General features: G+C 34.7%; 1 protein-coding gene across 12 annotated transcripts in view; it reads left to right on the top strand.

Annotated features, from left to right (window-relative positions):
* The window catches only part of tbc1d1 (TBC1 (tre-2/USP6, BUB2, cdc16) domain family, member 1), a 119898-nt gene extending 112031 nt beyond the window's left edge, over positions 1 to 7867 (top strand). For all 12 annotated transcript variants that reach the window (XM_087237049.1, XM_087237047.1, XM_087237048.1 and 9 more), the window contains 2 exons: positions 2475 to 2651; positions 6418 to 7867. In XM_087237049.1, coding sequence (XP_087093175.1) covers positions 2475 to 2651; positions 6418 to 6624 — 384 coding nt within the window. In that variant the 3' untranslated portion in view covers positions 6625 to 7867. The remainder of the gene's footprint in view (positions 1 to 2474; positions 2652 to 6417) is intronic.
* Positions 7868 to 13004: the final 5137 nt, after the last annotated feature.

Genomic DNA, 13004 nt, shown 5'->3' with positions numbered 1-13004 from the left:
ATATAAGTTTTGTTTTTTAGTACAAAGAATGTGACATCTTCCCCAGTATGAGGAATATTCAAGTCAAGCTGATTCTCAAACAAGAAAAACAGAGCAGGACTTTAATTTGTTGGCCAGGAATTGATTGTATGGTTGAATGATTGTGGTTTGCTTTTAATGTAGTGTCATGAATGACAGGTTGCCCTGCCTTGCAGCATTATCACACATAAATAAAGATGTTGTTGCAAAAGTGAGGAAAGTTATTTCAATTGAAACAGAGCCAGGCAACCGGTTGCACGCATGCCAACATTAGCACTTGCATGCCAATGTACATTTAAGGTAATCATTCCTCACCAGTCACACAGCCTGTTTTTATTAACCCTTGTGTATTGTAATAAAGTAAAGCAGTTAAAATTGCTATGTAATTCCTAAACGCTGGAATCACCAAAGCTGCATAGTGTCATTAAACGTGTGCGCCTGTATGTACTTCAAACTGTAACTGCATTTGTATGTGATGCATCATTAAACAGATCAAATTAACTTACTTGGTATTTTTGACTAATGAGCTGGATTTCTGCTTCCATCTCTGTCACTGACTGCTGTTTATCTGACATAACGCATGACAAGCAGACACGCTTGTGGGAATGGTGAGCGGGCAGAACCAGCTCATTTGCATTTAAATGTGCAGGCTACAAAAACAGCTACACTGCTCTGAGCTCAAAATAGGCAGATTCTGGAGGCTATATTACATGATCTGATGGGTATTTTGAGCTGAAACTTTACAGACACATTTTGGAGACATGATTTACATCTTTAAAAGGGGTAAAATAGGAGGCTTTTAAGTGCACACTTACAAACTAAAGTGCCATTTTCATTTGAAAAAAAACTTTAGAAAGAAAATGCTCCTCGTCCAAACTTGCGTTTTTCTTGTGATTCAGAAGTTTAGTCTCCGTCTACATTATACAGCCTAATACAGACATTTATTGGGCAAACATAGTTTTAGCTTGCATCAATACTTGCAGTCTACAGCTTGTGTAGAGATCATATGAGAGGGTCTTTCTTAATAAATCAGAAAACAATCAGATCATTCAGAGAGTAATTGTGGATAGCTACTGTACACCTCCTATTTAAAAAGTTTGCAATTCTGTCCTTCTTTGTCCTGTCCTAGAACTCCTTGTATAGCTGCTTTGACACAATCTACATTGTAAAAGCGCTATAGAAATAAAGATGAATTGAACTGTATTGAATCTGTCAATCTATACCAAAACAGAATATCAGCATTTCTAAATGAAAACGGAGTCTTTAGCTTTTTCAAAATGGTCCATTTTTTGCAGGTCACAGATGCCAGAGTAGTGAGGACACCAGGCATAACCAGGCATTTGCTTTTTCTAGCAGAAGTAGGGATCTTTCTTAGTTTATTGTGCTCCCTGCAGTTGAAAATACCCTCTTTATGTTGTAAAATGCAGTTAAATGAGAAAACATTTTCACATAAATGAGTTAATGGTGTGTTGGGAGTTAACATTGTATAAATAAAATAATATAAATATAATAAATAAAAAAAAATTTCTTAATAAGCATAGTTTATTATTAGGCTATTCATAGACTATATTTGTAAATACATAAAAGCATTTTTAATGGTCAAGATTTATTTAGGCTAATTCAGAAAAAAATACTGTTTTCAATGTAGCCCAATATTAAACCTTATTTGATCGACTGGTAACATAACAATGTACCTTTAGCTAGGGAGTGGAAAACTTTTCAATTGTCTTTCAGCTGTTAATGCACTTTTGAAAGATGCTTAGCCAGATTGCTTGTCTTTCTGCTTATACAAGAAAACAACTTGTTGCGTTTGCTGCAACAGGAGTTGCCTGTGGTCACTCGGTAATACAACCCGTTTGGTTCTCTCCGCCTCTTTCGTTCTCAACCTTAAGAGCTGTGTGTGCTCAAGTCTGTGTTGCGAGCTATGTGTGTGCACACAGCCGAGAACTGTAAAGGCTTTCATACTTAATGCGCTCGCCGTTGTACTATTGGGCAAAAACACAAGCATTTCTCATGTGAGATTGTCAACTGTGCAGACGAATATCAAATATCGCAAATTAGAAATTGTTGGTCAGTTATATTATGCTACTGTAAGTAATGTTAATTCAGCAATAATTCTCCAGTGCTGATAGTAGAATCGATTACGCCAGAACTTATTGATACTTAACTCTTATATATTTTAGCACAGATAAAGTACTAGTTTCAGTACCCAACTCTAGGCATAACTGTAACAAAACATATGCATTTTAGTGTAAATGGCACCTAAGGGTATATGATTTTTGTACATTACATCATTTGATCATGCATCGGTAAAGACGTTTTATTTTTTGTTAAGTCTCATCATATAGACTGTAAAGGTATAATTGCGCGCGCACACACACACACAGAAAAAAACATGCTTCAACTTGACTTTGACTTGGTGCTCATCCTGTATATTTGCACTTGTCTCTGTGTAGGTGTCAGAGATGGATATCAGTAAGCAGCTGCAGGCCTATGAAGTGGAATATCATGTTCTTCAGGATGAGCTTTTGGATGGTCCCTCCACACTTAGCCATTCCCAGCGAGCGGCCCAGTTGGAGAAGACCAATGGAAGTCTCCGACAACAAAACTTAGACCTCCTAGAGGAGCTACAGGTGCCTCATACTAACACCAGCAGAATCTGTTTTTATATTTGCACTATATAGTTTGTATTTGCAAATGAAAGACGTGTTTACATTGCATCATGTTAACTAAAGGTTATTGCACACTAAATCTAAAATTTTCATCCCAAATTTTTGCATGTTTTAAAATAACTTCGACCTCGCGTTGTGTGAATCGTTTTGCTACACTACGTCCGAAACTTTTGTCTGTCATAAAAAATTGAGTTTTAGAATTGTTTTTAAATTTTATATATTTATTTATTTCCCTTTTCGCACCCAAATAATCGCTTTGAGAGGTGTTTTGAGCCACAAAAGCTAAATACAGAATGCTTTCATTTGAGCTACAGATTTTTATGACTCTTTATGACAAAACTGTGTCCGTACAGCCTATAGACATTGTAATAATTATAGAAATGCTTTCGGTACGTTGCTTCGATGCATCAATGCGGCCACCATCTATTATAATGTCTATTGGCACTGCCAGTCTATGTTAAGGATTCGCAAGCAATGTATAAAAATTCCACTGATTTCCTGAAATAAACTTTGCATTTCGAGATAATCATAGCACAGACCTTTGATCTCTCCTTTCTATCTGTGCAATATTGGATGAACACAATATGTAGCCTATTCCTCTTTCCTTTTTTACTTTGGAGAAGAGAGGAGAATAAAGTATCACTGCTTGCTTTATCGTAATAGATTAATTAATTCGCATCAGACCCAGTGTGAAATGTTTGTGTATGCTGATTTTTTTGCATATGAATACAAAAGAAACGTATACGAAAATTACAGACTTCAGTGCGTAAAGACCTTTTGGCTACATTAACACTGCAGATCTTGATTGTCAATTCCAATTTTGTGATAGTAGCCGATTTTTTTTAATACCTGCCTACATCATCTTTTAAAAGTGATTCATATTTGATGTCTGCATTTACACTGACTGCACACAGCAAAGACGCTATGACTCAGAAAAAAAGAGCATGTGCTAATGGGCAGCTGTCATAATAAAACGGGGCGCTCTTTTCCCCATCCCTGCATAAAATCTTTTCACAGGCTTTTTTTCTTCTTCTTCTTTTTGACCAGTTGTTTTGCTGTAGTTTATGACAGAATGATGTTCTCATTTGGCCATCTTCATTTAATCTTGGCTTTTTAAAACCAGTTGGCATTTTTAATTTCATGTCCATGGAGTGATTTATGCACGTAATTTACGCAGTAGTTTTATATTAGTTTATATTGTAATATGAAATTGTCAAAGTTTACATTATTTGCTACCATTTTTATTGTTGTGCGCATTTACAAGTGAAAATCTGATCTACCTGCTTTTTTTGCAGACATAAAGGCACATATCTGATTCATATCAGATAGATTTCTATATATGAATGAGGCCCGAATCTAAAGTAAATCGGTATCCATGTGATTTTTTTTTTTTCCTCGCTTACATTGCAGGTGGGTTATATCCGATATATACCACCTAAGAAGAAAAATTGGAATTGAGACTCTTGATCTATGCAGTGTAAATGCAGCCTTTATGAACTCCATTACACAACATCCTATATATCAATTACTATGCTTGTTTGTTATATTAACAGGTATTCAACCCCAAAGTTCTTTATAGATAAACAGTATTTTTATTGTGTGTTTTAGAAGTCATTCATGCAGTTATCAAAATATTGCATAGCAGAATGGTTTAGTTTTGTTTTGTAAAGCTTTTGTTGTTTTGCCTTTAATAGTTTCTTACCAAAAACTCATAACTTTATATACAGTGCTCAGAATAATTGAATACACCCCACTTTGAAAATGAATATTTGATCAATTTCTCAGCGAATATAGGCAATGTATTTTGGTGCATTTAAACAAAACGGGTTTATTAAACAGAGATATTTTTTTTTAAATAATATTTTAGTCATTAAACAGATTTAGATATTGAAGAATATTGAATTAAATTCAAGCAAAATATTGCATAAAAAAATACAACCTACAAAATTTCTCTTGATTTTTCCTCTTTTTTTTAAATTTGTATTTAATATTTTTCCATGGCATATCAATTTGGGTGTACTAGTTTTTGGACTGTTATCATAAGTTTTTTTTGTGGCAGATTAGCTCCACATTTGGCTTCAGTACTGACTAATCTAATGTATATGCACAAATCTAATATTGTAAAGCTTCCTATTAAAAATATTAATTTAAAAGATAGATTGGTGAGGGGTGTACTTATATATGCTGAGCGCTGCATATGGCGAGAGTGTCAAAATTCGCTACACTGATCTCATATTTAAAGGAGCCTTTGCAGCATATCAGGAAACATTCTTTGTAGCATGAAAATGTTGTGCACTTTTTATCAATGGAAGATCAAGTTGTTGCATGTGCTGTGGCTTTGCTTCATATGTCTGAAATATTCTGAAGCTGCAATACTGTTTTGTTTTGTTATGTCGTTATAGTTAGCGTAAGTTTTTTTAAAGAAAAAATAAATGTATAGCATTAATGCACATCAGTAACTTTTTTTTTTTATGTATGTCCTTGTAAGGAAACATAGTAAATAATTGGAAATCTGGCGGCCGCAATAATCAAACTCTTGGGAAAAACTATGGTCGGGACCAAAGTTCACAGTAGCTTAGTTTCCATCCACCTATTTTATGTGCATTTTGGATATGCAAATAAAAAATTGGTTGATGGAAGCTGCAAGATGCGCATACATTTTGAAACTGTGCATAAAAAACATATGCGCACAACTGAGTAGGATAAACTTCTTATTCTATAATAGAAGATGCGCATACACTATGATGGAAACACTTTTACTGAACAAATTCCAGTATGCGAATTTAAAAAAAAAGATCATCTGATGATAAAAATGTGTAAAAATGGACAAACCAGCAGGCTGAACACGCTAAAATATCTGAAATGTTGTTTTGCTGATTCTAAAGCGGCTTAACCATGTTAGTATTAGTGTTATTATATTAGTAATTACCTCCAGAATTGTCAAGAGGGCCTGTGCTCTGCGTTTTACGCCTTCAAACGTCACCACACGTTTGTTGTGTGTCTGTATCATCTTCTGAGGCACAAGTCATTTATAAATAAGGAAAAGATTCACACAGATTCTCCTACCACAGCAAATTTTGTTTTTACTGTTGATATTTGGTGACAGTTAATCAGGAAGTGGCGATTTTGTTCTCTTTGACTCCTTGGATGGAAACGCTGCTTTATCCGAACATCGTTTATGCAATATTGCAGTTTTGTGAATAAAGTTAATTGCCATTTTTGGGTGGAAACTGGAAACATAATGACTGTATTCTCTTGAATACTCTGAAGTGGTGGACATCTATATTACTATTGCTTGCTGCCGGACCACGTCATAGCTCATAAAGTTGACTTGATGTTAACTCTCCTTGATGCCCACACCAGCATAGTGCACCGTGCAGCTGGCTCCCATTGTAAATGAATGACTAGTCTACTTTGACGCTCTCGCCACTTTCGTTGTGAACACACAGCTAGTGTTAGTTGTTTTGTGTTTTGTTTTAATGTTCAATGTTTTATGCGGTTGTATTTTGTAAATTCAGCATTAACAGTAGTTCGAATAGTTGTTTTGCCAGTTTCTAAAAAGTTTCACTGCAAATTTATTTGTTCATTTTGTGGTTTTTGTTTAAAATAGTTTTTTAGCTGTTTAAATTCAGAATCAGACACTGTGTAGTAAAGTTTGTAGTAAAAGAAATTCCACGCGAATATTTAATACATCGTTGTTTATGTTCTTTATATTGTCCTTTATCAGGTTGCCCACGCTAAAATCAGATGTTTAGAGACTCGTGTGGACGGCCTTGTGAACAGAGAGGCTGAGCTGCAATCACAAGTAAAGACTCTCCAGCAGGAACAAACAGATCTCCAGCAGACCGTATGCAAACTCAGAGACCTTCTCAGCAGTCTGGGCATAAGCAACCCCTGCCCAGACCTCCAAATCCTCACAAACAACAACCAATAAAAAGTGTACCAGTGAGGATACAGACTCTAGACTTCATTAAACACTCCCAGATCTGCCATCAAACATCCATCAGCTCCGTCATCCTCTAAACAAGCCATTTAAGGTGAGGTGCACTGGGTCGGGTTTTTGTATTTTTACAGTCCCTCACAAGAACTGATCAAAACAACCTTAAAGATCAAAACATTAAACAGCTCAAATGAACAGTCTCCTTTTCTTAGTTCTTGGAGCTTGATTGACGTTCGCTTTTTGGATAGAGGTTCACTGTTTTTAATAGACACTCCTTTTAACACTCCCTGCTGTCATTTTGGTGGCTTCAACGTGGAATTGAGGTATTTTTTGACCTCCCCGGTAGGCACTGATCGGCTGTCCGAAAGGCTGCAGATGAATGTTTGCACCCTGTTTTGTGTGTGTGTGTTTGTCTGTGTGTGTTTGTCTGTGTGTGTGTGTGTGTGTGTGTGTGTGTGTGTGTGTGTATGTGGCAATCAACCATTGTATTCAAGTGCAATATAAACAAAAAAAGCCCCTTCAGTACACTGTAAACATGCGCAATCTTCTGTGGAATCCATAGAGGAGCTCCATTTCCATAAACAGAGAAATATCTGTTTCATAAATGTTTTCGTTGGAAGCTCGGACCCGAATGCTGCTGATTTAATCAAATATCACTGACGCGTTTCCTAAAATAACATTAAAAAACATTCAGTCCCTTTTGTTTTTACACACAAATGCAAAGCTTTACATATTAGAACTGTGTATTATCAAAATGTTATGCGTGTTTTTGAGTTTTGAGCTTTCCGGTGACGGCGTTTTTCAGCTTTTCGGATGTTCTGCTGTGGAAGCGAACCAAAAAAAAGTTTTTATTTTATAACTTGAGTTCCTCTGAGAAGAAGCGCACGTGTTGGTGCTTATAATCGTGTGTTAGTGTGTTTGTCGGAGCACTTAGTCTGTTTTAAACACACATTCTAGAGTTGTCAACTCTGTCTTTGAGCGTGAAATATTTTGACGGATGGAAATACGTCGTAATAAGAGGGTGTGTGTGTGTGTGTGTTTGTGATTGAGGAAAGAAAACATATCGTCTTGCATCAATTGCGTGACAATATGTCCTTACCCTTTGACCCCTTGTGCTCTTCTGGAGAATTCCACTGTCTCTGTTTTGACAGGGACACTGGTAGAAAAGTGCTCTATTTTAATTGTTTTTTCTTGAGAGTTTTGTTCTTATTAAATACATTAAAATACATTTTAAATAGTTTGATGTGAATTGTGTTGATTTAATTAATATACAGCAATGGTTTCATATAGGCTGTGTGTGTTTGTTGCATTTTAAAGAGTAGTTGCATTCCATGTAATTCTCTTTTTAGTACGTCGTTCTATTGAATCTGTTTCTTGTTTCATTTTTATCAGTGCTGCCTTTTGTTTTGACTTCAAATGAATATCAAGATGTGCATTTCTTCAGGTCTCAGAACTTAAGTGTCTGAAATACTGCACATACTTCTATTCTTTAAAGTGATTTATTGAATAATGTTTTCCAATGCCGGATTAATACCAAGGTAAGTTTGCTTGTATTATAAAATTGCATGTATTGTATACAGCAATGAAAACAGGTTTTTAAGAAACAAAACAAAAGTTTTTTTCTTTTTCTTTTTTTTTTTTTGTACTACAAAATTGTGTTTGGGATATTTTTGGACTATGTTTAAGGATCACACAGCAGCCACAGGCCCATAGCCAGCCTGGTGAAAGGCCCTTTTTGCAGTAATTTGCCTCATTTTAATTATGAGATTAAATACTGCCTTTTAGTGACATTTTAGGCACTATTTTTTAGGCTTGTTAGATTGGCTTGTCATCATAATTACACTTTTTAGATTTAGAATAAAGACATATGAAAAGAAAAGCATATTTTTAAATACAAATGTATTACATTATATATCATTTGAAAAAATAGGAATCTGTAAAAGTTTTAAATAAAAAAAAAAATTAAAAGAATTTGACCATTTAAATAAATAATAAAAAAATAATAATATTAATAATAATGTAGAGATTTACAATTTATCTAGCCTTCATGTTCATGGGTATGACCAATACTCAAATTAATATTCAAATGAGTTTTAATTGGGCCACTTTTGGTGCTTCTCACCTTATTATTGGTCATTTTTTGTTTCAAGAATAAGGTTGAAGATCTAGAATAAAGTTACTTGTAAAATGTTTTCTCTATTTAATAAAAATACAGTAAGTCAGTGGTGATAGATGACTTCACCACTTCACCTATGTCAGATTGTATGTTTTCTTGCACAGCTGGATGTTGGACTGATGAAAAATAATTGTTTGCTTTGGACAAAATGGATTAGCTAAAGTCACACCAAAGCGACAGCCAAAAGAGGATTCTGCTTGGTCTTAAAGTCTTTATATATATATATATATATATATATATATATATATATATATATATATATATATATATATATATATATAATTTTATATATATTATTATTAATGATAACATAGAAGTCACGATAGAACAAATGAGCTCATGTATGGGACAAATGTCAGATCTTTGTTAGTGAGGGATGGCTCTTTCGAACCACCCTGTGCATAAATCAGCGCATAAATTGAATGTAGGTTTTTACTTTGCTCTATGTATATTGACACTACCTGACAAAAGTCTTATTGCCAATCCCTGTTTTAGAGCAACAAATAGTAAGTTGACTTCTAATTGATAATTTGGAAAAGTGATAGAAGGTTATTTTTTCAGCTGAATCATCTGTTGAACTGCATCCCAACCATCACAAATACTGCAGAAGACCTATTGGAATCCGCATGGATCCAAGATTCTCACAGAAATCAGTCAAGTTTGGTGTCAGGAAAAATTATGGTTTGGGGTTACATTCAGTGTGGGGCCATGCGAGAGATCTGCAGAGAGGATGGCATTGCAACATCAACAGCCTGAGGTATCAAGACTGCCCAAGTGCTGCCCATTACATTACACACCACAGTAGAGGGCAAATTCTTCAGCAGGACAGCTGAAAGCAAAGAAGGTCAAGGTGCTCCAGGATTGGCCAGCCCAGTCACCAGATATGAAAATTATTGAGTATATCTGGGATAAGATGAAGGAGGAGGCATTGAAGATGAATCCAAAGAATCTTGATGAACTCTGGGAGTCCTGCAGGAACGCTTTCTTTGCCATTTGCCATGCAAGTTATTAGAGTCATTGCAGAGATGTATGGATGCAGTCATCCAAGCTCATAGGAGTTATTCACAATATTAATTCTTTTTCCACTGCACCATGACTTTTTATTCTATACTCTACATTATTACTGCTGAGTGACAAGACTTGTTTCAAAGCAAAGTCAGACCTTACTGTCCCAATTAAATAATTAAAAATCAAGGCATGGTTATATTTTAATTTGGTAAAATAAGAGAATCTTGAGGCCTTTGCCTTTTATAGAAGCCACTTCTGGAACCCAATGATCAACTTGTAGTCAAGTTATTATGTGTAGTTCCTAAAACTTGGATAGGCGACAAGACTTTTGTCAGGTAGTGTATATAGAACAAAATACAAAATATAACATTAAGTCATTTTATTAAAAATCTATGTAAGTTGCGATTTCCTTAGGCATAAAAAACTGATACATTTATCAAATAAATTGGTTTGTAATCGGGTCCTCATTCAAAATACAATAGTTTAATAGCTAATAATACTTTAAAAGCTACCGAAGCAAGTGCTTGAGAAGTGTGTTTGTGTTGGACGTGAACTGCATGTCGTCATTTGTAGGTGTTATTGATTTCCTAACTGCAGCACAACATTCATCAGGGCTCCTCAAACATTTCTTAAACCAAGAGCAAATACAGCGTGTTTTACCTTAAGCCCTGGAATCAGTGGAAACTGTTTGACGTGTAAAAGCACACAACATTCAAATCCTCTATATCAAAGTCTGAAGACAGCAGACACACTCATTACTTCACAGGTCTTTTATTTCGTAACTTGATTTATGATTAACTGCTCTCTTGTGTGTTTATTATTACTTTAAATTTCTTTTTTGTTAACTAAGAACTAAATCTGTCTCTAGAGTCTGTTTCTCAACTGACATGAAGTTTGCTTGCCAAGTGGCCAAGTTTTCAAGGTAAGTGCCAATTAGGCTTAGTTTAAATCTAGAATAAATTCAGAACACACACACTTCCTCCCACTCAAAGTTTCTCACCCGTCTATAATTTCACCTAATTTTTGCTTCCATGTTTTGTTCAGTAGCTGAAATGCTTTTTTTTTTTTTTTTATCAAAACATCTTTCCACAAAAGAGGCATCAGTCTTGTTGGCAAAGCCATTGATCTGTTGTTCTGCTTTCTCCACCGCCTTTCTTTTACTTACACTATTCACACCTTTTTTTCCTGCTTGCTGTAATACAAGTGATTTGTAGTTATGTCAACTTGTTGTTTTGTCACACCCATTACACTTCAGCAACGCTGTACTAGAACAGTTTCTCTTTGTACAGAACATTTCGTCAGGTTTTTTTTTTTTTTTTACACCTTGTCCAAAGTCAAATCTAAGCACCTTTTAAGCTTTCAAGGTGCATGCATATTTCGTGATGTTATATCAGATGCTATTTGTTATATCACATATTGTTAATTGCTATTTTGTTGTATAGTTTACAAGGAAAAAAAATAAAATCATGTTTGGCCCAAGCCCAACATTAAATTACTCTTTTTAAGCTGCCATATAATACAAATCTGAGGAACGCTATATTTTAAGTCACAATTAAAGTTATTAACATTTCATAGTTAAAAACAAGCTGCTTATTAATAGTTAGTAAGGTAGAAGTTTGGTTTAGGTTTTGGGTAGGATTAGGGATTTAGAATAAAACCATACTTTATAACTAAAATTATACAGTAACAGTTAATAACGTGATAATATTCTGGTAATAAGTTAGTAGTTAATAGCATGAATTGTGACAAACTAAAGTGTTACTAAATTTGGATATACCTATAGCAATTGCTGAACATTAAGTTGAGTGAGTTCAGTACATGAAAATGGCATTCTTTGATCCTCAAACATTATTGTTTCCCAAATCACCTTGTTCTCATGTAAACCATGTGAGTGTAAATCAGGCCAATCTGAACACAACATAGACTGTTAAGTTGTAAACAGGTCTATTAATTAGCATCCCCTCAACGTACATTACACATTCTACATCAGCTGGACATGCACGAGCAGCCAACTGCTTTGACTTATGTTTCACACAGGAATATTAATGGTGTGCACACAGGCTGCGTTTGGTTGGTCAAAAAGTTTCCTAGTGAGATTAAAACGATGATCATTTTCTCCCTTATTTTTAGGTTTGTCTGAGTTTATACTAAGCTTACTATGCATGTGGGACTCTTATTTTGAAAATGGGAGGCCAATAAACGCAGATTACAGAAACAGCCATCTGTTCACAGCTTGTTAGAATGCAAAATGCAGGATATACAGATTACAAATTTATTGAGCGCCACCCTGAAGAGAAAAGTTCTTTTTGATGATTTGTTAGTTTAATGTTTATATTGAGAAATTATCTACAGTTTGTAATACAGCTGGGTGTTATAGCAAAAATCTATATATATACAAATATACAAAATGTGAAGCAGATTTTTCTGGCATGAAACGACAGCAAAACACATTCATTAAACTCATCTGTTTGTGCAGAAGTTGATATTAATAATAATGCTATTTATCGGATGCAGCCGAGGCAGAGATTGAGGCACACTCTGACAGGCACGTGGAAACGATTGGTGGAGAGAACCAGCATTAAAGGCACAGGCTACAAATACAGCTACCTTGTGTTCAGAGCAGAGAATTCCAAGATTCTGAGAGGAATAATTAATAATCTGATGGATGTTTTGAGCTGAAATTTTTCAGACACATGCGGGGGACGCAAAAGACTCATGTTAAGTCTTGAAAAGGGGGTAAAATAGGTGCCCTTTAATAGAGGAGCTCTGCAATGATCAACACACTATACAACCTTCATTTACCTTAAAAAATGTTAATGGATAATATTATAATCTGAGAACTTCCTGATTCCAGAGCTCTACATGCCCTATATACAGATTAATGAAAGTTTAAAGCAATGTGTTTGCTGCTTTTGTACTTTTTGTCTTATTAAAAAGTGAAATCCTGCCTTTCCTCATTGCATGCGGGATTTAACGTGACTATGTTCATTTCATTCAGCAATTTACTTTTTTTTGAAAGCTAATTAACTAAACTAAAAAGTACTCGCATTATTTTTTTTATGTACATCAACTATAATTACTTAATTTTTAAAAGTAATACATTTATTTACTTGTAATATTATTACTAAAATGTACTTAAAAGTAATATTACTACTTAACTCGAGTTACTTGTAATGTGTTACCCCAACGC

The sequence above is a fragment of the Danio rerio genome, chromosome 1 (assembly GCF_052040795.2).
Source record: "Danio rerio strain M-AB ecotype USA chromosome 1, GRCz13ab, whole genome shotgun sequence".
NCBI classification, from domain to species: Eukaryota; Metazoa; Chordata; class Actinopteri; order Cypriniformes; family Danionidae; genus Danio; species Danio rerio.
This window is presented reverse-complemented; position numbering and strand designations above follow the sequence as displayed.